The sequence below is a fragment of the Haliotis asinina genome, chromosome 7 (assembly GCF_037392515.1).
Source record: "Haliotis asinina isolate JCU_RB_2024 chromosome 7, JCU_Hal_asi_v2, whole genome shotgun sequence".
NCBI lineage: Eukaryota > Metazoa > Mollusca > Gastropoda > Lepetellida > Haliotidae > Haliotis > Haliotis asinina.
The window spans coordinates 242,789-269,456 of NC_090286.1; the positions used below are offsets into that span (position 1 = coordinate 242,789).

At 41.0% G+C, this 26,668-nt stretch overlaps 1 protein-coding gene across 1 annotated transcript in view; it reads right to left on the reverse strand.

Moving 5' to 3' along the window:
- LOC137291767 (trifunctional enzyme subunit alpha, mitochondrial-like) overlaps positions 1–26,668 on the reverse strand; it is a 74,415-nt gene that overhangs the window by 795 nt on the left and 46,952 nt on the right. The window contains exons 7-20 of the mRNA XM_067823284.1: positions 19,911–20,013; positions 17,114–17,183; positions 16,405–16,460; positions 14,520–14,638; positions 12,940–12,996; positions 12,505–12,614; positions 12,179–12,349; positions 11,344–11,479; positions 7,909–7,995; positions 4,324–4,411; positions 3,641–3,762; positions 1,530–1,725; positions 1,212–1,323; positions 916–1,006 (exon numbers count right to left, since the gene is read on the reverse strand). Coding sequence (XP_067679385.1) covers positions 916–1,006; positions 1,212–1,323; positions 1,530–1,725; positions 3,641–3,762; positions 4,324–4,411; positions 7,909–7,995; positions 11,344–11,479; positions 12,179–12,349; positions 12,505–12,614; positions 12,940–12,996; positions 14,520–14,638; positions 16,405–16,460; positions 17,114–17,183; positions 19,911–20,013 — 1,518 coding nt within the window. The remainder of the gene's footprint in view (positions 1–915; positions 1,007–1,211; positions 1,324–1,529; positions 1,726–3,640; positions 3,763–4,323; positions 4,412–7,908; positions 7,996–11,343; positions 11,480–12,178; positions 12,350–12,504; positions 12,615–12,939; positions 12,997–14,519; positions 14,639–16,404; positions 16,461–17,113; positions 17,184–19,910; positions 20,014–26,668) is intronic.

Genomic DNA, 26,668 nt, shown 5'->3' on the forward strand with positions numbered 1-26,668 from the left:
AATATAACAACAGTCAATATAATCACTCGGCAAGTATCACACAACCGAGAAGCCAATGTCAAAACAATCGCTGAAAGCTGTCTGTTGTTATTCACCTTATGATAAGGATTTTCAAACTTGGTGGACAAAAGTTCTTACCTTTCCTGAACAAGAAACTTAGGATGAAATAAACAAGTGTTTGCCAATAACATGGCAATGTCAATCGCCAATAAGGTAGAATGAAATATTTATAACACATTCACTACAGTTTACTTTTTAGTCACACACAAGATGCCTGAAATGACTGGTGTCTGCATAATCGCCCAATCTAGGCTCTTGACAAAATCGATGACACTGGGTGCGATATTTTATGAGATATAGTGCTTAAATAACCTCGAAAAGAGGTCAAACAGTAGTAGTCACATTGAAAATAAGGTCAAGGTCATCCAAATAAACTGATGTCTGTGTAATCCACCCAATGTAGGCTGTCACCAAATTTGAAGACATTGGGTAAAACAGTTCAGGAGATATCGCATTAACAAAAATTTGAAAAGTGGTCAAAGAGTCATGGTGACCTTTAAGATAAAGTCAAAGTCTACAAAGTTGACTGGTGTCTGCACAATCCCCCAATGTGTTCTGTCACCAAATTTGGAAACATTGGGTACAACAGTTCATGAAATATTGCGTAAACAAGAAACGGGACGTACGTACGTATGGACATATGCTGCTGAATACAATTCCCGATTCTGCACTGCAGCAGGGGACAAAAAAACTATTCACTTTTCTTCCACTCCTGCACACGAAATCAACTCAACAACTAAGAATAAGGAAACTGAAGCTATACAAATTTGTCAAACTGGTGCTGTAGAAATTTAACTAAATCAGTTATTTACAAATCTTTGACGAATGTCACCACCTGACAATAAACATACTTACAGGATTTCTGAGGATTCCTTCTTGGAGACACATTACTGCCTCATTGACAAATCTGGACACAAGTCGGTACTGCACATCTTCATCCGTGTTCCTGCACAAAGAAACTATACATAGAGCAAAGTGTACAGGAAGCAAGGCATTCTGCATAATTGGATATACAAGGAAACATTCATATCTGACATGATTTCATGCAATGCCCTACACACTGGGCCTAAAAGACTACAACCAGGTTGTCATGGCAACTGAGTAATGTGAAGCCCTGAATACCATAGGCAGAGACAGCAATGTTCACATACACTAGTTTAGGTTCAAGATGGTACTTCTGAACAATCTTCTTTGCTTCTTCATTTTCTGGTCTATCCTTGGATCCCTTCTCATACACATAGCAGCCTTTTCCGCTCTTGCGGCCTGAGAAACAAGCAACAAGGTTCATTAACCTGACATCATTGAACATGAAAACTCAAATAAAATCTTCAACTGTGTTAATACTTTACACCAATAGACCAAGGTGTATGAAGCATCTTTAAGTAGGCTTGCAGTAGCATTTATACCTAGTAAATCACTATCAGTTATGCCCCTTCAAAAGCAACCATGTATTTTGATAGTTCATGTACCTAGGAAACCACTGGCAACCATGTCCTTCAACACTTCAGGGCTTCCGCCTCCAAACCTCTCCCCAAAAGCCTTTCCTAGATCTTCTGCTACATGTGCAGCCACATCAACGCCCACTTCATCTGCAAGTGTTGCAGCTCCCACTGGGAAGCCAAATTTCTTAGTGAGTCTGTCAAGGTCTGTTGGACTAACACCTTCCTGAAAAAAAAAACAAAACAACAACTACAAATTCAAACACTACAGCAGTTACCACTGGGCTATCTCACCACCTCGTTTCAGTGACCAAAAATTTTGACTTAAAAAAAAATAGAGGTGTAACACAACTGACTTAAAAAACTGGTCTTTGTGTGTGCAAAGTCAATGAAAGAGTACCTGTTAGTTTTAGAAATAGGGGCCTCCTTTCACTGAGCACAAAGGTGAGCGTAAGTCACTAATGTAATCGTGGTGTAATGTTAAAGAATGGGAGTTATGGTAAACCTTAGCAAAGGCTGCTTCATGAAAGGAGCCCCTGATATGGACAAAAATGGTGAGCAGCAAGCTTTTGTACCATCTGATAATTATAGGATATTAAACAAGCTTCCCCTTTCATATCAAGTTTATGTCCCTCCTCAAATAATTTTGGCTTGTCACGAGCTAAAGCTAAAGCTTGTGACAACCCAAAATTATTTCTCTTGGGACCTAAACTTGATGTGAAAGGGGAACAAGTTTTGTATCCTGTTTATTACCTATGGTGAAAATATCGTTAAAATAAAGCAATATTTTGCTTTCCTATATAGAACCATGTAATGCGGAATAATACATCATATTGGTGATTGGAATGTCAACCGCTTCACTCCAGGAAAACGTACGCTGCGTAGAGGCAATGTATTTCCTATACGGCACCAAATCACAAGAAAATAAACAAATTAAGATAGAATCAAGTCGTAATGAAAATTTAATTCTTTTCAGTTGAGGATTTGTTTTCAAAAGCAATAATGTAATTCATCAAAACACTTGTGAAGTGTAAATATTTTGAACTTGACTACGTGACCTAAATCTTGCCTGAATGTTAGTCGGCCATCACTGTCGGGCTAGTCGTCATGTTGAGAAGTGTTCCCTAAGAAGAAGATTCTAGGGAGCATTTAATTAGGAGTGGAAAACTAAACAGCAAAGATGAATGTGAATAACAGGGAACTGTATGTCTCAAATAGTTGAGCTTAATGTTCTTCATCGGAGGACAAGTTACTGTAAATAATTTGGCGACGCTTTGCGCAGGATGCCAGTGACGCTTTCTCATCTAGGCTTGGAATTCCCACTTGTCGACATTCGATGGTTATGTTGAAGACTCCACCGAAAATAGGGTCTGAGAACACAGTCTACAACCTCCAACTAAGACGATTTCAAGCCTATTGTGTTCAGATTCTGGGAAGTGCTCTTAACCCCTACATAAGAAACCACGAGAGGCATGGCAGTGACTATATGTTTGTGTGGGAGGACGCGAGTGGATGTGGCTGACAGTGGCAGTGATAGAGACACAAGAGCGCCGCTCGTCTTTTGATGTTGTGTGTTACTGTGCAGTCCTGACAACATACACGCAGAAGGTATTCAAACTCTTGATAACATTCACAACTCTTCCAAACAGTTGTCCGTCTATTTTGACGAAGTCAATAACTTTTACAGGCGACAGCATATTTGTTTACACTCATGAGAGGCCTACTAGATGTATTTGTTTAAGTATTTTTATAGATTGTTTTATTTTCGCTTTTACTACAGAAACTTGAGTTATCATAGAATTGAAAATGATGCTAGTTACCACATTGAATGAAATAAATTTTATCTAATTCCATAAAAGTGTTTTCGTTTTACATGCTCTCAGGTGTGAAAACTTGAATGAAAATCATGAATGGAATGAGTGATGAAAGTAGTACCAGTAATGTCAAAGTTCACATATTAGCCAATCAAATCACTCGAAGGTCTTATGACACATGTGTCAAAACACTTTGTTATGAAACACCTTTACGAAGTACGTGGGTAATAATGAAGGTTCAACACTAAGGTTTGAATGATATACTGTCTGCTCATGATTTATATCACCTTGAATATGGCATATATATGGAATATGGAAATAATGTACCTGCAGCAGCCTGATTGCCTCTGCCAACATGGGAGCCAGTATTCTGGTTGTGTAAAAGCCAGGCCCATCCTTGACTGTGATGACAACCTTTCCCTGTCTCAGCCCAACCTTCACAGCTGAGGCTGAAACACAACATTGCATAAACTGCACAGGATTTTGTCACATTCAATATGCTGACAAAGCAAGTCAGTGTATTAATGTCTCCCTAAAGTATATAACAATTAAACATTCCTGATAAGCAGATACAGGGTAATAGAATGGGACAGCATAAAGTTAATGCGAACAACTACTTCCAATAACGGTTTTGTTTTCTACAGTCTGTGTATGGTAATGATATGCATTCATAACATTATATTTGGGATTACCCTTTCTTAGCCAACTACAGATTCTAGTACTTCAGGATACGTACATAACTTTTTCAAAGCCTTCTCAGCAAAATTAAGGCCACTAACACCAGCAATTACATTTTTATATATGTATACCTAATGTTTGTGATGATTGTTCAATGATTTTGCAAGAACTCAAATGACCTCAATACCCACAGTTTAGAAAAAGTTATACTTGTATAGAACTGTTTGTGTGACTTCTTTGACGATAAGTCCACAGAGAGTTTAAGCCTCAACTCACCTGGCCAAAGTGAACATAGTCAATAACAAAGACACACACATGAATTATCTTCATACCTGTGGTATCCTTTGAAGTCTTGTCTGTGGTGATAATCTCAAGCAACTGCATCTTGTCAACTGGTGAGAAATAGTGCATTCCAATGAACTGTAAACAAAATATACACGAAAAATAATTTACTAAGCAAATGAAACTATGGCCTTTTACTTGTGTACAGAAATCCAAAACTGACTATACACTTACAACTACACCTTGGCTTCTACACCCTGACATGTACACCTTGACATCTACATACAGACATCCATCCATCCCTTGATATCTACACCCTACATCTACATACAGACATTCATCCATGCCTTGATATCTACACCCTACATCTACATACAGACATCCATCCATACATTGATATCTACACCCTACATCTACATACAGACATCCATCCATCCCTTGATATCTACACCCTACATCTACATACAGACATCCGTCCATCCCTTGATATCTACACCCTACATCTACATACAGACATCCGTCCATCCCTTGATATCTACACCCTGACATGTACACCCAGGCATCTATGCCTTGATATCTCCACCCAGTCATCTACACCCTAACATCTACACCTTGATATCTACAAACATCAATTCCTTCATATCTACACCCTGGCATGTACGCCCAAACATCTACAGACAGAAATCCCTTGATATCTACACCCTGACATGTACACCCAGACATCTACAGACAGAAATCCCTTGATATCTACACCCTGACATGTACACCCAGACATCTACAGACAGAAATCCCTTGATATCTACACCCTGACATGTACACCCAGACATCTACAGACAGAAATCCCTTGATATCTACACCCTGACATGTACACCCAGACATCTACAGACAGAAACCCCTTGATATCTACACCCTGACATGTACACCCAAACATCTACAGACAGAAATCCCTTGATATCTACACCCTGACATGTACACCCTGACATCTACAGACAGAAATCCCTTGATATCTACACCCAGTCATCTACACCCAGTCATCTACACCCTGACATCTACACCAATACATCTACACCAATACATCTACACCCTGACATCTACACCAATACATCTACATCCTGACATTTATACCCAGTCATCTACACCCAGGGATAGAAATCTATTTGAAAAGTCTGCTAGCCATGAGGACTAGTGAAAATCAAAAAACTACTAGTCCTAGCACAATTTTGGTAGTCCTCAAATTTCAATCAGTAACAAACCCAAAAATAAATTCGGCTTGGTCAAGCAGTGTTGGCAGATGTCGTATCATAACAAACAAACACACAATATGTTTTGTCATAGTTTAATTCAGTCATGATAGATGGATATGAGTGTGCAACATTAAACAAGGTAACTGATGGTCCTTATCAAACTCAGAGCTGCACTGATTTATGACTTGTAGACAGATATATGAACATCCATTACTGTTCTGTGAAGAGACCATGTTACGTCTCCCAACACTCATACACAATGCACATGTCAGGCCCCACCAATCTTCATATGCAAGCCATGGGTACAACTTCAACTATCGTTCTTTCTTTTTGTTTTTTTTTTTCATTACCTCTTTGTCAACACTTTCACCACCAGTCAACCAGAGGCTTTTACTGCCATGACGTTGAATTCCCAGACACTCTGAGGTCATAGATGGAGCCTATGTTTATTACATGTCAAAAATATCTCTGAACTTTTTCTTTTTTTATTTTCATTGTCATGTAATCGGAAAATTGTTCTATAAAGATTTCTGAAAAACTATGAATTGTCTCTATTTGCCGATATCATTGGCTTTCTGCTTGGTAATGTGAGCCAAAAGCGTGAAATACCTCTGTTTTCAAAACTTTGTATGATTAACGTGAGACGATGCATTTGATGGTGGGTATTGTTCGAAAGCTCAGAACACCAACAACGTCGGTGTTTATGCCAAGAGCATTTACCCACTTGTAAGGAGTGATTTCAATGGACAAAGACTGGTTTCTAAAGATGCCTATTTGTCACAATATGCTGTAAGGGTCGTGATTGGTCAAAATCAGGCACGTGACCTAAGGCAGCACTTCATATTACAGACATGGATACTGTCCTTCTAAACAAAAACCTGTACAGTCTGACAAAAGTTTCTGAAATTACCACCTATACGTATGTTACGGAACTTTGTGCATGTATCGTGCTTGATTATGACATGTGACAAGAAAGTTTTATGTAAATCTTTTAGCATTAAATATTGTGTCCAAGCATCAAGTTCAAGATGACAAAAGCCGAGATATCACTTGAATTATATTACACAATCGCACAATAAACATGGAAATAGTAACTTATAATGTACGTCGAACAACTTTAATGAGTACTGTTGTTGATTTTATTCTTCAGTTTATACAATTTGTATAACTATTTCCTTGAAACATTGTTACTTTGCTCTTTGACAACTCTGATGCGGCTGAGAATCATGATTTTCAATAACATTTTAGGGTAGGGTTGGTGGGGTGTGTGTTTGCAATGGAAAAACCTGTCTCTGATTGGCCAAAGCTTAAAACAGCAGCCAATCGTGCAATTCAATACATGTACCTTTGGTAGCTTATTGTGTTAAAAACAGAAGTGTAAACACATACACTCCACAAAAACATTATCAAGATTTCGTGGTTACTTTTGAAAATGTTATGGGACTAAGACTGAAGGCTTAAAATTGTACTAACCCCAGGGACTTGTACTGTCAGATGTTTTGGTAGTCCTCTGGGAGACTTATTAGCCTCAGGCTAGTGGACTTCCATAGATTTCGAACTCTGTACAACATTACATCTATGCCTTGACATCTACACCCCAACAGCTAAACCCTATATATCTACCAGTCCCTCCTGGCAAATCTTTAAGAAAAACGCCACTTATTTAAGCAAATTATGCACCCTATTTTTCAATATTCTGCACAACATTCTGTGATTAAATCATTTAGAAAAAACAACAAAAACATAATAGAGACCTTCATAGTTTAATTCTCAAACACAGACATGAAGTTAAGTTGACAGAACACATCACATCTTGAGTAAGTTTGATGACAAAGCACCCACAGCTCTTTCTGTGTTTTGAGAATTAAACACTCGCTGAAAGTTATTTCTCTCCTCTCATTCCTAACGCAGACAAACAACTTCTGGTTTCATGCAAAAAACAATTTTATATTTAAACAAAATCTGAAATAATATAGTATCTTTAATCATGATTATTTTGAAAATGTTGTCACAGTAAATATGTCAGCTCGTTTTATATGTAACTGATTCTGCTTTTGACATTAACTCTACATTTCATTTTGGCTGTCAGACAGTTTTCACTCAGTTTTTTAAAAAAAGCAAAAGCTGCGACAGAAAAGTGTCAAATTCTGCACGGATTTCACACAATAATGCGTTTTCCAAGGACCAGACGTTTTTCTGCATGGAAAGGTAAATTCCGCGATTTTTTCTGCAACCGCAGAACTGCTGAATCCAGGAGGGACTGATCTACACCCAAGCATCTACAACTAGGCATCTACACCCTGATATCTACACCCAGACATCTACACCTTTTGTTGACATTTGTCAACACCACTTTACCACCACTCTATGTTGTATGCATTGTCATCTCACCCTGTCTGGTCGGGAGGAGGCCTCTGCAATTCTGGCGATAGGGAGTGCCGAAGTGTTGGATGCAAAGATACAGTGTTCAGGCAGGTGCTGAAATTATGAACTCTCTTTAACACTGTGATGACTGTTCAGTGACTTTGCAAGAACTCAAATGACACACTTCAATACCCACAGTTCAGATGTTTAATGGTTGTATAGAACTGTTAATGCAACTTCATTGACAAGAAGTTCATGCCTTTTCTTCATCTATACACAGTTCATGGTTGTCAACAAGTCCAAAAGTGATGGGTATCTACATCCATACACTGAAGTTGATTTAAACATATTTGTATTCTTAAAAATGAATTGGGATTGGTGAACAAGCATTACTGCATATGTTAACACTGCTCCCATGCAACACAGAATAGAAAATGAAATGAAGGATGTGACATCATCAATAATGACTATTACACATATAATATTTGTAAATATATATAAAAACATACTGGCTTGCGACCAGCTATCGCTGCTTACCCGTTATCACTAACACCTGGTTGTAGAGCTTGCACAGAAAGCCTGATTTTAACTCTTGTGGAAGATCACTTTTGTGATGTGTCAATGTGTGAAATACTACTGAAACAAGTCAAGCAGTCTGTGTAAGCGCTACAGCCAGGTGTTGGCGATAACTGGTACATGGCGATAACTGGTCGCTAGACAGTAAACATTACATCAAATACAAGTATTTTCTAAGTAGGTAATAATTAGATGGCTACAGTTTTGAGAGTTTAACAAGCCATTGTAGAAATATACATCAATCAAGAGAAAGTTAAGTTAATATAACTGTAACGTAATTATCTAAATAAGTTACAGCTGTATGTCGAATATAGAGTTACATCAGAACAACCTTTCATTCAACTAATCAGTGTCACTTATGATATTGCACAAGCAAAAGTCTCAGCATTTTCAGATATTGAAAATTTGACTATGATCTGTATGTCCTCTTGTTCTTACAACCTTGGAGTGGAAATGACCTAAAATGAAGTAGCAAGCCTTGCATAACATGTAACCCAAGGCAGTCACTTTTGGTTGATGCCAAGCTTGCATTTGCTTGATTCAACAACATGACTCCTAACTGTCTTCATTCTCTTAATCTTAAGCTTGAACCATCCAATTAATATGCATGGTCAGGAGGGAATCTACAGTTAGGAAAAGATAGGATACACATTTTTAGTTTTTACCATATCTCACGTTATTTCCTATCTGCGTTTATCCCACAAATGGACAGCGGGACACAGATAACCCTGGTGAGTAGGTTAAAGTGGGTTTGTTTGGTTTGTTGTTTCAACACCTTTCATCAATATTCCAGCAATATGGCGGCAGTAGGACAAGACCACAACCATGAGATGGAAAATTCACACAGAAGCTGGTCTCCACTACTGAACACAAGTTCACCTGACAAAACATCTGATGGATCACTTCATTAACCCCTACAGTAAGTCTCAGGGACAGGGTTGTCCTGACTCAGATGAATCACAGAATGAGAAGTCATCTAAGAACAGATGATGAGGCTAAGAGTTAGACCTTCCTGGTTAGCCCTGATTTCTAGGCGGTCCCAGAATCCAAGAACCTTTCAGTTCTTTGATGGTGCCTAACAACTTCCTGCAATGATGTGAAGTTGGACAGTCTGAAAGCTTTCAGGTGTGTCAAACCAGAGATATGTTTTCTGGAGATACAGCTTTAAGGAGACTTACATCAAGCATAAATGCACATGGAAGATCAGCGCATGCAGACCTTGAAGATCAAGGCTAATCACGTAGACTGATGATTGTGCAAAGAAGCACAATGGAGAAGCACAATGGCGACCATTCAAAACTCTGAATGTGGATGCAGAATATTGAAGATCAGCCAACAATCTAATGGCAGCATCAGAGGAATTGGCAGCAGAGCAGATGGTTGCAGAATAATAGACAATGTGAACAGGCCTGAAGACTGAAGACACGTTCCATTTGAGGACAAGGCAATTATAGAAAGATATAGTATAAAATGTTACATAAAGCGGTGGAAGAAGGCAAACTACATCCAGATGTCAGCCCTGAAGAGTTCCTGGACTGTGGAGGGATTGTCTTATGTGGAGAAGTAAATCCTGCAAAAGCATTGCAGGCATCCTCCTTGGTTGATCAACATACCATGGTTTAACAAACCACCATGGGATCAGCAAAGCAGGAGGGTTTGGGCAATTGTTGAACTACTACAACTGAATGGGACAGACAGCATGTGAATGAGATAATCAAAACAATTGCTTCAAGTGGAAATCATTACTGGCATGGTTTGGAGAATGGATAGATCTATAATACACAATAAGTAACTACAACTTGAAATGTTCAAAAAGCAACCCCCCAAACAGATCAAACAAATTCTCCAAAAGAGACAGCTTCCGCACAATTAGGCAACAAGAAAAACAACAGACGGAACCACATGTTTGGCAGAAGCAAGACACACGCTCTGAGTGAACTTATTGTGACTGCTGATAAAAATGGATGGGTGAGTTCGTTCAAGGTGTTAGAAGAGGCAGAAAACTTTGTTCCATTTCTTTTCTACTCAAGGGTTGCAAGAACAAGCAGTCTAAGTAAACTTAGTCTCAGTGTATTTCGTTACACTGCACCACTGAGTCTAACAAAACCTAGTAGGTTGCGTCAGGTAATCTTTGAGCGACCAATGACCGCCCAATCAAACGCGAGACCGTTAAATAGATTTAACCAATCAGACAACGGCTACTATTAAGGGATCGGAGGGACTTTCAAAATATTCAGGATACTTACACAGATCTCTCCACAAACAAAAATCTGCATATAACAGTTATTTGACCTGCAGTATATACGCTTTGGGGTTTCTCTTGAGATGGTCACCAATAGCTAATATTTCCGCAAGATGACATCCTTGAATATTGCCAAAAACACCATTTTCAGCTACTTTTTGCTCACCGTTGTCATGGTTGTACATACGCCTTGTGCATCACCCTGAATCGAGCGTATGTTATATAGCATTTGGAATCGTTCGGGTACGAACCTTTTCAAGATATAAAGTTCAAAAGGTATGTGCGAACGTCCATTTTCGCGATTTGGTAAGGTGTGTTCTGATTGGTCAATCTCAAAGGTTACCCGATGATACCTCCGATAAGGTTTCGTTAGACTCAGTGGTGGAGTGTAACAAAATACACTGAGACTAAGTTTACTCAGACTGCAAGAACAAGAGATTTAAACAAGAGTTGATCTTGAAAGGAATTTGGAACCAAGCAGTGTAAGTCTCTTCAATGAAGTCCATAAAGCTTAAATAAGCTGCTTTCTGACTCGGACACTGAGTTCATGTTGAGTCATTTCAATGGTCATTGACAGTTAGTAAATGGGTATTCTGACATGGCATGTCAACAGATAAGAAAAAATTAACATGCAGACAACTCACCTGCTCCACTTCTTTGACAACCTTGTGCTTGATACCAATGTCTTCAAACACAGCTTCAATCACCATGTCACAATTCTTGAAGTTCTCATACGACAAGGTACAGTCCAGATTAGACATGATTAAATCTCTGTCAGCGCTGGAATGATGAACACACATAGCCTGTACATGTGCATACATGCACAGTCATACACACACAGACATACACACTGATGAATACAGCACAGAAAAAGCAATTTTCATACACCCCCTTACATTCAAACTCATTCAAGTCCAGTATGCGAAACAGTTGCAAGTTTGCTTGCCAGTCAGGATAACTTTGCCTGAAATTCACCATTCCGAAATTTGAATGCAAAAATTTGGCAAAAGATAACACTAAGGTAAACTGATAATATGATGAACATTACTTACTTGATTTGTAAATGTGTATTATAACTTAAAAAGCCAGAGATCGTGATAATATTTTCAAACTGACCCCATGAAAATTTACTTACCAGTCGGGCCAGTGACTGGGGGGATTTACTGACCCTACTGGATTTTCACTAGCCACAGATTCGCAGGCCAGTAGCTTTTTCACACTGAACTCATGTCTATCTTGTCTACATGAGAAACTAGATCATTATCTGCACATTTGTTAAGCCTGACAATCATTGGTTTATAATGACTGAGTGATCAATTCTAAGTTTTCTGAATTTTCAAATAGAAGCACATCAACAAATACCAAACAAATCCTGTACCTGATCTGTCATTGATGTAGCCATAGAATTCATGCATTACTGGCCTACAATCAGTGTAAACTTTTCAACCTTTACAACACACTTGACCATGACAAACTCACGTTGTGATTTTCCTCTTTTTGACCTGCATGTCAAAGCCCTTCTGTACCTGGTCCTGTCCCCGAGCCAGACCCTGGGTGGACATGTCCTTCAGGATAACGCTCATGCCTTTGTCGATGCTCACCTGAGCAATGCCGGCGCCCATCAGACCAGCACCAAGCACTGCTAGCGTCCTGACAACAAGTCACACAAACAAATAACCATTTGTACACAGTGACATACACTGCTAACACAACAATCGGACTATCCTGACAGGCCTCACTAGGAGATAAAGGCACACGACATATCACAACATTTCATTTGAAGAAAATATGGAAACCAAACCTACTTTACTTCTTTCTTGGGCTCTCCAAACGCATTCTTTTTGCAAGCTGTCTGCCCATAGTACAGTCCTATAAGGCCCTTGGACTGAGATGTCATTCCCAGCTGAGCAAATCCCTGGAATAAGACAGCTTGAATATAGACATGTAGTACCATAGACATACAGACAACAGACCACATAATTGATCTGTAACTGATGTCTCCAAACAAGACATGCACTAACAATGGTGATAACAATTGTGCTCAACTAAGGAGACTAAGGCATCCAGTTGCCCTACCAGAAGAAACCTGCTGACTTCCTATACTACAAGTAAGGAACACATGTAAGCCACTAGCATAGCACAACAGCAAGTGTGATTGAATTGTGTAAAACACTAACAAGCACTTCACCCAAGTCCTGACACAGCTGTCATGCTGCAACAACTAAGTGAAGTGTTACTACCTTTGCCTCTGCCTTGTATCCAGCTTCCTTCCCTTCATCAAGACCAGTCCTCACCACCTGTTGTCACAAAACATTACAGTTACTAATTACAAAGGCATTAAGTTGTCTCTATCACAACCTACAATCCTTTACAATCCCAGCTTATTTCTAGTTTAACCCCCTGTATGCTAAGTTTAATTTGAGACGTACATTTTCTTAAAATCTGAGAAGTCAGTGAAAGAATTGGCACTTAATCTTCCCAAGAATATAGCACTACAGAGATAAGCAGAATTTCCCATCTGATGATGTATACTGAAGTACAAATTGCTAATTTGTCCGCTATATACTTCTGCATTAAAAAACAGTATATTTCTCTGCTATTTTATTATACACCAAAAAGAGCACAGAGCAATGATAATAAGAATATATTTAGCAGAGCTTTAACGAAACTCTGAGCAATTATGATACTGTCTAATATCTGAACAAGATAACAATATATGAATTGGATTTGTACACTTATGTACAAGGTTACACATTCAACACACACTAAGGTCTGCCATGAAAACCAACAATACTTAACACTAGGTAATTGTAAGTAAGTCACATATAGAAAATGTGGCGTGGACAAGGACACTATCACTTCATGATGTATGGTTCAAAGTGAACCAAGCTATTCCAATACAAAAGTCCATATTGTGATACTTTCTGATAGCATAACAAATTACAAGAAATTTGGAAATCACTCCCCTATGAGAAAGAAAGTAATAGTAAAATTAGACGGCCCTGTCTATGATGTAAATTAGTCACTAGATTCCGATACTGTCTTGACTGTGTAGATGTACATAGCTGACATTGCTTCTTTTATGCATTAGCAACAAAAAGGTAGATATTGGTAAGTTGATTAGTACATAACTCACCTAATTTCCATCTCGGCTTTTCAGTAAGAATTTTATGCTTATCTGAAAGAGCTTTAAATGACTGGTTTTACCCTATGAATAATGTCCTGAATGGATAACAATTAGAAAATTTTACCATAGATCTAAAATGTCACATGCAATGTAAAATACAACTTTGCAAATTCTGAAACCTTATGTGTTTGGTATGCACATACCAACACAAATCATCGAAAATGCCAATTCAACCCATAAAGTTGAAAAAAAATAGCAATAAAAAAAGGCCCGCAAAACCAGAGTTCAAATGATTCACTAATTTTGCCCTAGTGAATAGGTTCACAGAGCTTGAAACAGTATGTTTGCCCGGAGTATGAGGTCATGAGCAATTGTCAAATCTTGGTTGTGTACACAAACAAGTAAGTAATCTACATGTTACATAAAAAAAACATGCTGATTGTGATCAGCAGACTCTGTCACAGAGAAAACGCAATGTCAGGTTTATTCACACCTGTACGTCTGCCTGCCTCTCTGCTAATGACAATATGCAATGCACAACTTCAATCACTGATCACATCCAGTTTGAAATTAACACCTATCAGGCTTATACGTCATAAACAAAGTCACGACTAAGCATATCGGCAACTGCAAATCCAAAAGCTGCTTGTACTAACTACCCAACATTCATAGGACTATTCTCAAACTTCTTACTTCCAGTATCTTCAGAGGTGCTGGATAAAGTCCCTGTGACAATTTCATCACCTGCCCACGAGCTTTCTTGAAAACAAAGTTCTTGCCAAAGTCATACTGTAACATGGTGTCCATGATCTCTGTTGGGTAGAAATGAACAGAACATGTGAGAGGAAGGACAACAGTACATGGAGGAACATACTGTCACTACTGTACTATATATGGAGGTCATATCAGGTGCAACTGCTGGTCTATGTAGGTATGATGGAAGGAAAACAGTACATGGAGGAACATACTGTCACTACTGTACTATATATGGAGGTCATATCAGGTGCAACTGCTGGTCTATGTAGGTATGATGGAAGGACAACAGTACATGGAGGAACATACTGTCACTACTGTACTATATATGGAGGTCATATCAGGTGCAACTGCTGGTCTATGTAGGTATGATGGAAGGATAACAGTACATGGAGGAACATACTGTCACTACTGTACTATATATGGAGGTCATATCAGGTGCAACTGCTGGTCTATGTAGGTATGATGGAAGGACAACAGTACATGGAGGAACATACTGTCTCTACTGTACTATATATGGAGGTCATATCAGGTGCAACTGCTGGTCTATGTAGGTATGATGGAAGGATAACAGTACATGGAGGAACATACTGTCACTACTGTACTATATATGGAGGTCATATCAGGTGCAACTGCTGGTCTATGTAGGTATGATGGAAGGACAACAGTACATGGAGGAACATACTGTCTCTACTGTACTATATATGGAGGTCATATCAGGTGCAACTGCTGGTCTATGTAGGTATGATGGAAGGACAACAGTACATGGAGGAACATACTGTCTCTACTGTACTATATATGGAGGTCATATCAGGTGCAGCTGCTGGTCTATGTAGGTATGATGGAAGGACAACAGTACATGGAGGAACATACTGTCTCTACTGTACTATATATGGAGGTCATATCAGGTGCAACTGCTGGTCTATGTAGGTATGATGGAAGGACAACAGTACATGGAGGAACATACTGTCTCTACTGTACTATATATGGAGGTCATATCAGGTGCAGCTGCTGGTCTATGTAGGTATGATGGAAGGATAACAGTACATGGAGGAACATACTGTCATTACTATCCTAAATAACTGACGGGCAAAAGAAACTATACCAAATTTTGGATTCCAGTATTTTGAATACTTTAAGTGAATTTTATTTCCAGATTACATAAACTTATACCAAAAAAACAACACACAACAATTTGAGCATGAGTTATGTGAAAATGCACTGGTTTCGGCGAAAATCATTTTTAGTGATGAAAAATGTTGCACTCAAACAATAACAAGGCTGCAAACAAGACTGAGGCAAACAGGTAGCACTGCTGACAGGCCAAGGAGCAGCAGACCATGAGTTATCACCGACAATGACGACTGATACCTTTGTTTACTGCATCTTCGTATTAGCTTCATCACTGTGATGTCATCAACATCGTTGAATCATGTGGTCAGTCGAAGAACAGTTACAAGACGACTGAGACATTATGGTATTTGTGCTTATCGACCATTCTGTGGGATGACCTTGACCCCTTGTCATCGATGTGACATTCCTTCTTGTTATATTTTCCCAGAGACAAATTTGTATTGGTACAGTTTCTTTTGCCCGTGAGTTTATATGGAAGTCATGTGCAACTGCTGGTCTACATAGATACGACAGAACTATAACAGTAGATGGATGAACATACTGTATTTACTGTACTATATATGGAAGTCAACTGCAACTGCTGGTCTATGTAGTTAAGATGGAAGGGTAACAGTATATGGAGGAACATACAGTGATTACTGTACTATGTATTGGAGGCTTACCCCTATCATCTTAGTAACTAAATACTTACTATCTTGTAAACCTTTTTTTCTAGGTGTCTTCTTCAGTGTCCCATTTGCTAGACCCCTGTTGAAGCAAACCAATGTTTGATTTAGACCAAGTCAAGGTAACAGCAGCAGTTACTTCAATGGTGCTCCAAGAAGTTTTGAGATTATAGATGTTACTCTGATATTCAAGAACTGAAAAATTACATAATCACAGGTTTCTTAAAATACGTATTCAGCTTATATATTTAAGATGTTACTACCTAGTGAAAATGAATGTCATGCTACGAGTATCAGTGACTTTAACCCAACATTACCACCAAGACCATCATTTTATCTCATGTCTGAAGTCAGTACACTCTCCCATGCTGATTTAGCCAGGCATGAAAGTGTGTATATTACGGCTCCTTTGAGAAAGCTGTCCTTTGCAGGCATATCAACTAATTGTACTGTCCATTCTCTCAGCAGAACATTGTTCCTGAGTTTTTTAATGCATGGAAGCAAAAATCCAAGCTGTTACAATGAATCCTGCTGGAAGATTTAGATCTTGTTTGGGCTTCATTTGTGGAACATGAATGACAAGTTGTGATGACTTACAGCAAATACTTGGAAGCCTTGTGCAAAGTACGAATATGTAAAAATGTACCATCGATGGCTCTAACTGGGACACAACATTATTCCAGCATTATCACCACAAGCACCCCTCCTGCCAACTGTAATACCGTGACACATTACCTGGCTGTTTGAATGGCCACGTCCTCCAAATACTGAAGAGTTCTTTCCTCCGGGGGAGCAATGCCAGGACCTACAGGGCAACGAAAACACATAGATGATCCATTGTTCAGATATTGAAAGATGAGCATGTAGCTGTATTCCAGGATGTTTACATTGTCCATATACTCGTCTTCCCACAACAATCCCTCAGCTTTGTTATCATTTTATTTCAGTTGGTTTTTTGGGTCATCCATGACTTCATTGCAGAACATAAGGCCAAACTTAATGGATTAACAACTTCTCTGTTCAGTTGATGCAACGTTTTGATGCAGATTCTTGTATCGTTGTCATACTAGCTTGACAATGACAAGCCACATAGAAATGGTCTGCTTGTTCACCGGAAGACCATCTTCGGGGTCGGCAGACATAGCATGGATGTCGTCTATCTGCCTACCAGACGTTACCACCACAAGAAAAGCAGTTTTCCACGTTAACAGCTGTAGGGAAAGATCCAACAGATTGTGGAAAAGAGGACAGGACAGATAGTCAAGAATGATTGATAAGTCCAGTGGGGGACTAGTCTGCCAGATAGTCAGGCAGATCCTGTCCACCCATGCTAAAAAGCGCTGTACAAGAGGTGCTGCCTGAAAGAAGCACCTTTGGCAGGTGTATGGAAGGCAGAGATTGCCATGGACTAGCTGCAAATAGTAGATGCTGCTAACCCAGCTTCTAGGCGAGACTGTAAAAATTCCAGTACAGACTTAACTGCTGGCCATAACGTCCGTAGAAGCCAGTTGTCAAGGTACGCATGACATAACCTACCCTGCGATTTGGTTAACTGAGCTGGAATCAACATTACTTTGGTGAAAACCCTTGGTGCCATGAAGATGGCAAAGGAGAGAACACGAAACTGGTAACACTGCCCGTCAAAGGACCAAAGGTACTTCTTGAAATCAGGGTGTATTGGAACATACAGGTGGGCATCCTTGAGGCCGATTGACATGAGTCAATCTCCTGTCTCGACGGATGAGATCACTGAGCGAATTGCCTCCATCAAAAAAGACAGCACCTGAATGAGACTGTTCATACCCTTGAGATTGAGAATGGGCCTGCACCCTTTCACCCTAGAGGCTGGCACTGGTGTATGACATATTCCAGTGAAAGGGGGTGGATGTATCTTCCACTGTGGCAAATGGCCTTCCCTGAGTGTGGACAGGACCCTGGGATTTAATGTGGCTGCTTCCCATTCTTGAAGGAAGAGGGAGAGAGAGCCTGCTGCCAACAGGGACGTTTGCTTGAAGGCAATATATCCCTGCACTCAGCAACGTAACACTTGCCTGCCCAGGGTACACCACCAGCGTCGTAGGAGAGATTAACAGAGTACATTTTCGAGGTTTCTGGGGGTTCATTTTCAGGATTTCCCCCCTTGAAGGCTACTGGGAACCAGATGCCTTACCCATGGAATCATGCAAGGAAACAGACGTAACAGGAACCGGTAAACTCAACGGTACACACGTGGTAGCCACTAGGCCTATGTAACAGCAGACAACAGGCTGTTACCTGTGTCCCTAGCAAGGGTAGCCTGTACCACCACACTGGAGCCTCAGTTTGGGTCCTGTACAGGTCCTGTGGGAGCTGAAGCTCAGGTCCAATCGCTCCCCGGAATTATGGCCAGACCCCAAGGTAAAACACGGGCTTGGACCATTCCCCCAGAGGCGCCAGCAGAATCATGATGGATAGATTTGGTTACATGGTCCTCATGGAGCCTGGACACTGCCTCGTGTATCAATGTCATATGCTGCTGAAAGGACCACATATCAAATGTTAATGTTGGGGGTGCAACAGCAGATGTGGTAGGTCTGGGGGGAGGTACAGACACAGCAGTGGGGGGAGGTACAGACACAGCAGTGGGGGCAGGTTCCTTTGCAATCTTAGCCTTTTTCCATCAGCCTCCGCAGAGGCCTGGGAGAAGAAGAAGATGATTTCTCCTTAGATGATTTTTTTTAAGGTGGGTCTTGCACCCATATGTCCGTCCTCCGCCTTAAGCAGTATATTGTAGAGTATGGTATGAGCATGCAGACTTTTCTGTGTCCGATGAGGGAAATGCAAACACAAGACAGCCCTGGTCATCATGACCTTCTTCCAATAAATAATGCAGACACGCTTTGAGTGAGTCTGCTGGAGGCAGAACAGAGCTGCATGCAATGCATTTCTTAAAAACTGAAAGAGTGGAATAAACCTATATGCTGAAGTGATAACACAGACCATATAGAAAACAATCTGCATGGGCAATACAACAATGAAACAAGTGTATAGCAGTCTGTAACCCAAGCTAACTGTCAACCCAACAACTAACCTGACCATAACATACTGCAAATGTACAAAGCTACTGAAATGTTCATGTAATAATATTACTGCACATGTATATACTTGATGGGGAGAAGCCCTATTGTAACACAACAGCTCTAAACATACCCACATGTATATAGCACATGTACAAAAAGGCAGACTCAATCTTGCATGCCACATGGCTAGAAGGAATTTCACTCAGAAAAATAGAAAGGAGCATACATCACGTCATCACTGATAACAATAGCATGGAAAGTGAGGTACGAGATGCCAGCTTAGAGTTACTAGTTCTTGGTGGATGGGTCCATTCTGGATTGGTAGGGGTGGTCCAATGAAACAAAAGCATAGTTTTTTCAAAGTAAGTAGTTTATTCAAAATATAGTAACAACTGTCATAGGAATTTTTAATGGACATAAAACACATATAAGTACCCCAAGGAGAATCTCTTATCAAAAAGAATAAAACATACCTAGAGGATCTACCAAGCTGTCAACAAGGCCCATCTTCTTGGCTTTGTCTGGACGAATGTTTTTTCCAGTCAACATCATGTCAAGGGCATTTGGGACACTAATCTGAAATTACATGTGATACAACTATTGAAACACATACTGAGATTACTGAGCTCCAACGGAATCAGTCTTAAGTGTGAAATGATCCCCCATTACAACTTTACAATGACTTCGTTGTAGAAATATTGATCATGATCCTTGAGTGGCATTCAGAGATCGGAGTATTAATAGACTTCGTATTGTGGCATTCATGGTATCGCGGCAAACGGTATTTCAGGTTTTCTGTGCACGACACACCTCCTTGTGGTCATTTGCATATGAAAATGAACAGCCAGACATCAGCTGCTGGCTTACTTTTTGGAGACCAGCAGGATGCATCTTCAAAAGTGTTAACATACACCAGGAATACTATTAAAATCTAAATATTTTAGATATTTAAATACTTACCTTACCATAGGTCTTATGCATATTACCTCAAGCTCCGCTAAACGAGATCTGATTCACCATTCCCATGATTCATCATTCCCACGTCGGAAGTGGGCCATCCAACATTAACTTTTACTGAAAACTTGGTCCTTGGAGCCCAGAGTGGGGAGGAGCATCCAGCATTGGGAGGGACTTACCGCCAAAGCCCTAATTCCCTGAGGGTTATTTATTGGCTGAAGGATTAGGTAGAACTCAAGCATCATAAGCGGCCAGGATGGTCGAACACATCATGTCAGGACTGGTCAACCACAACCTGGTGACATCCAGTGCAGTGCAGAAAATCTTACCAACGCTAGCCGCCAGTGTCAGCAGAAACACTGTCCTCCAATAAGTAAGTCCATAGTGCAGAACCTTTACCTCCCCAGTAAGCCGTAAGTGACAAGTTGTCCACTACTTGAGGAAGTGTGTCTCAAATCGCATCCATTATCGACGTATATAAGGTGCAAGTAGATCCACTTAAAGCTAAGGTGACTGCCTCCACAGCTGTAGCAGAATATCCTTAATGTTCCAAGCAGGCTCCGATATACAATACAGACATGATGTTTGAGCAATGTCTGAGTGCTCGTTAGGTGTGCGGATTGATGAGTAAGTTCTACCATTCTGGGAGTCTCAGTGAAAGTTATTCTAGTTCCTAGGTGGGAACTGGGACCATTTTCTTCCTAGCCAGTAGGCATGACCCAAGTCAGACACCGCATCGTCGTCTATCCTTCCGATGGCTTCCGGTAGGAAGACTAGATGTGGAAACGCATAAGCGTTCATTCCTTCAAACAAGATGCTTGGAGCGAATGTTGCCAACGCAAACGGATCTGGTAGTGGAGAAACAAATGTAGGTATCTGTTGAACCTGATAGCAAAAAGGTCTATTTGCCATGATCTGAATGTCTGACTGATGAAATGAAAAGCCTCACTAATGTAACCACTGTGTTGGAGATGATTGTGAAGGACTCAAGAAAACGTCTGCCAAGATCTGGCATGCACCTGAGATAGGCATGCATTATGTAGAAAATCAAGTCATAGACAAAGCACAGAGTTGAAAGTGTAGTAGCAGCCTGTGAGATCATGTTGATCCAAGACTGTTTATGCAGGTGGTGAGGTGTAGACCATCAATAGTCCTCAAAGCAGTCAACCAATGCTCTACTATGTTGATTACAACATCAGGTAATTGACATGCAAAGTATGTGCGTTGCTTGCCTAAATCCCCCTTGCAACCTCATTGTCCGGGTGGGCACCCCAACCTTGTAGCAACGTATCTACTAGGAGATGTACTGTCATATCTGTCAAATAAATCTCAGTAACGTAACAATGGCCATGGATAAAACCTTATCCGACATGTCAAAAGCTGAGGTGAGTAGCCCGACAGGACACTGCCACTGTCGTAACGCCTCCTAGCGGTAACGAAGAGAGCATAGTTTGCGGTATCATGGCTTGAATCTTATCTCAACACCACGTGTTGCGCAGAATGTATCTAATGTGTGACTCATACAATTCATCTTTCGTCCATCTAACAGCAATGCGATACCGTTCTGTGCACGTTGCTGCAGGAAAGTTCCAATCAGCTAAATATTCATGAAGAGGTATACAAACATTTACACGCCTTACCCATAATGAAGACGTTAGTACCTGAAACGCTTTGACATCAGGTCATCAGCATAGTTAGATGTGACCCAGCTGTCCCTCATGTGAAGACTACTTACAGCTGACTGGCTGTCGCGGTAGAAACTGTCATAATTATGTTGCTGTCGACACCCACAAACACAAACACTGAGTCAGCTGAAGAAGACCTCTTCGCCTCAGGAAGACAAATGCCTCTTTAGACTGCATTAATCCATCCTCGATATCTCCAGGGTATATGTTCCGAAAAGTCTCCACTATACACTGGACGCATCTACGGGTCGGCCTGATAATTTTATTACCTCCCTTTGCTGGCTCCGCTTTCTCACAGTAGCCAATCAGAATGGTCGCCGTTATAACTGAACTTGCCAGTGTCAACAAAGGTAGCAGATGCAACTGCGAAGGTTTGCTCGCCATGCGACTCACAATTTGGGGAAATCATACAGGCAACTTTATAGGTCCGAAACCTTTTTAAAAACATATGCAAGAAATCCATCTACCTCTTTCAGAGAACGTACGCATGGTTTGTTTGCCAAGTTTAATCGGTTAGAGAATTTAAAAAGCGAAAGTGAGTTGTGATTAGTTCGCTCAACTTCCCAGCGTAGACGCCTGATTGGATAAAAAGCCAGCCAAGGGAGGTAATAAATTTATCGGGCTGAGTCATAGATGCATCCATGGTAAAGTGGAGACTTTTCGGAACGTATACCCTGGAGATATCGAGGATGGCATTAATCATGCAGCCTATCCAACGTTGAAAGGACTGTTTACATCTGTAGATGACTCCCTGACAAATGAGCACTAGCAGCATTCTGCGCAGGGCGTTGACTTTTGAGGACCAATCACATTGTAGATGTGATGTCACCTGTGTTTAAACTAAGAGATAATCATGAAATCTTATGCTGTCAGTGATTGTCTTGCTAGCAATCAGTTTTATCCGAACTGCGTCACTGTGCAGCTTGTCCTGGAAAAAACACAAGTCAGTACGAGTATAGAAGACTCAGTAAAAGCATGCGAATTCTTCTGCCGCTTAATACTAACGTATGTTGACTGTTCTTCATGTCGTTACATCAGCGATCTTCCACAGAAGATAACACCATGGTCATCTAATACAAGAACTGTGAAGCAAATGCCCCGCTTCCCCACATTGATACAGGTTGACTAGTAGTCAGGCTCAATGAAGCTTCATAAATAATGTTATTGAATTCCTTGCTGCTGGTGCATGGCGATCTAATGTTAGTGTCGTATGCTTGTTCGTAAGGAGGAACCAGTCGTGGTGGTTCATATCTTCCACGACCTTAGTAAGGATACTTCCCCCTACCCCTGCAGGGCGCCAAGGGGAGGACCCGGGAAAGATCCTGTTGACAGCGCTAACCATTAGAGTCGGACTTGCCGCAACCACGCTTCTTAAGGATTGAAGCACTACAGATGGCTTCCTTGCAGAAGACATAAGCTTCCAATGTTGACAGGGAAACCATGGTGTTCACCTGAGGGACCCATCATGAGCAGCCTCACTGTCGGTAAGGTCTGGGCTGTGAACCTTGTATTCGTACTTGCGCGACTTTGGAGCTTGATTGTTGGATTCAGAGGCAACTTTGAGAAATCAGTCTCCGCGGACTTCATAACATGCACCACCATAGAATGAGTGGGGAAGCAGAAACTCCGGGGAAAGCTTAATAGCTCTTGGAGCCATAGTGTCAGCTGAAGGCGACAGGGCAATCTGGCAGTCTGTCCACAATCCACTCATAAATGGCAGAAGAGAGAGGGGGGCGGTAGGTACCCCCATCGTGCATGTCTTCCCTAACGTTATAAGAAGAATCTGGAGAACGTCAGTGGCGAAGGCGAGGTGAGCACCATGCAGGGAGATCTCGACCTGAATTATGATGGCGCCTCCCACCTGTGAGGGACATAAAACGCCTCTCTTGTAGAGTGTCAAATAGAACGGGATTTGGACCTCGAACAGCAGCAACGGCCATGACGAGGACTCCAAGATCAACAGCGCCTGTGGGGAGCTGGATCACAATCTCTTGGAACGCCGGGAGCATTCAGCTTCTACCCACCAAACACGCTCATCTGCAAGGTGGCGCTGTAAGATTTCCTCCCGAGAGAGGGTATGAGATGAAGACACGCCAGGTATGAGGCAGGTCAAGCTCTGATAGGCAGACGGCGCAGGCCGCGGGATAGCGTTGGTAGAAGGGGCATCGACACTGGTAGCAGCGCTGGATCCAGCAAGTTCACCCCCTAGTAGGGAGAGGTGTACAGGCACCGGCGCGAAAGGCACAAACGCTGAAGCAAGGGTCAGCGCTGGCGTCGGTGTTGTTGTCTTGCTGAACCTGCTGGATCCAGCGCTAGCACCAGCGTTGATGCCTCTAGCAAGTTCACCCCCTAGTAGGGAGAGGTGTACAGGCACCGGCACTTAAGGCACGAATGCTGAAGCAAGGGTCAACGCTGACGTCGGCATTGTCGTCGGCGTTGTCGTCGGGGTTGGTGCAAACATCGGCGTACATAGTGGAGACATCAGCACTGGTCTACAGACGCTGGCACTTAAGACACGATACCTGAAGCCAGGTCAGCGCTGGCGTCGGCGTTGTCATCGGGGTCGGTGCTGACATCGGCGTACATAGTGGAGACATCGCCGTTCGCACCAGCTGGATCCCAAAAAAGATCATTGCCATAGTAGGGGGAAGTACCGGCGCCGGCGATAAAGACACGATGACTGAAGCAACATAGTCAGTGCTGGAACAGTAGGGCGAGGCACTGGCGATGGCAAGGTGGAGTCAGCATTGGACTGGCATTAGGAGCGTAGTAGATTCTGCACCTCAGGATGGGAGAGCGCATCAGGTCTTGAAAAGTGTACGACGGCGTCGCAAGGTTAATGATCCGGCGCCTGTGTCACAGGCGCTGCTCATTCTTGCGAGATTCCCAAGGCTGACGCTAGGGAAGGCATTGATCTAGAGTATCCATGAACGAAGAATGCGAACCCAATGAAGAAGCTGGGGAGGACATCTTACGCTGTCGTTGTGTGAAGCATACCCTCTTAACCAACAGGAAGGTCTTGAACTCGGTGTTAGACAAGGGCGCACAATGAAGGCAACGGTGATACAAAGTGCAAGCAAACAAGGCACAATCGGGACACCTGAGGTGCGGGTCCTTGACTGACTCCCGTACATACAAATGGTGCAAAACTGGTGAGTCATGCACAAAAACTGTAACATGCAAAAAGGGAAAACGTAAGAATATTACATTAACAAAACAAACACCCCATACACAAACATGTAGCATAAAACACCCCTGCACAAAGAATAGGCACGCCCAATATGCAAAACAGCTGCCGGAGACAAACAAAAATTGGCTGCCCCCACACTGCGAGTGACACGTGCCAAAAAACAACAAAATAGACCAGTCTTAACGAAAAAAACATGGCTGAAATACGGAATACGTAAGAGAAGAAGGCCAAGAGATTAGCAACTTCCCTAATACATGTATAATCAAGAAAGAACGACATGGGAAACACCCACATCGAAAGAACAACACGAGGTAGCCAGGTAAGTGAATGAACTTACCTTTACACTTGAAAATAGGAAATAAAAACCATACCTACCTTAGGAAAAGTGACTAACTTAAATTCACCAAAGATAGGTGGTCTGAAAACAAACCAACAAGAAGTCCTCACTCGAGGACGCTTGAAGTAAAAGTGAATTTTGGATGGCCCGGGCTTGCGCGTGTACGGAGATCAAGTCACCTCCACGCCTATACATTCGACGATACATGAGACAGCCATTCATGGGAATGGCGAATCAGCGCCTGTCAGATCTCATTTAGAGGAGCTTGAGGTTAATATGCATAACACCTATGGTAAGGTAAGTTAAAAATTTAACATTTAAGTCGAGAATGTTTCAGAATCTGTCTGACCCCTATCCATCAAATACATGCTATAATATTTACACATAAGGTATCAGAAGTGAATTCATGAGCTTTATTATTTATCTCTTAGTGAATGCCAAAAGATACAATTCAGTAAAGGATACAAAATGCTGATTGATACCAGTTCATTGAAAACAATTTTGCACACTCTAACAAAATACAAAATTAGAAAGGATTCTATTATACTGTTGTAAATATAATTATTTATTCACATTATTTCAAATAATATTTTACACTGAAATATGGTTAAAATATAAAAAATATTAAACAAAATGAACAATATTAAGAAAAAGTCAGGATGAAAATGATATTTTGGAAGCTTGATGATTTCCTTGTATAAAATTTCATAATGGATACAGTGTTGTGCACCTAGGGTTACAAAAAGTTCAACTGATTTCACACTGTGGGGAGTGCAGCAATTTCATTTTTAGGTCCCTACTTCGCCTTGTTTCAGTGTTTATAGTGATACGATGGAGTTCTGTCCTTTGGTAAACATTAACAGGCTTCCTCGACTAATGGCTCTCACAGGGGCACTATCAAAGTTAAAATAGTAATTTTTTCCACAAATGTGTTGATAAATGTCATGCTAATCAAATTTCAGAACAAAGTAAAAATAATTTTATTTACAATTACAGAGATGTCAAGTACCCAAATCCAATGAGGTCGCAGCCTACTACGGAAAGATAAAATACACAGATGAC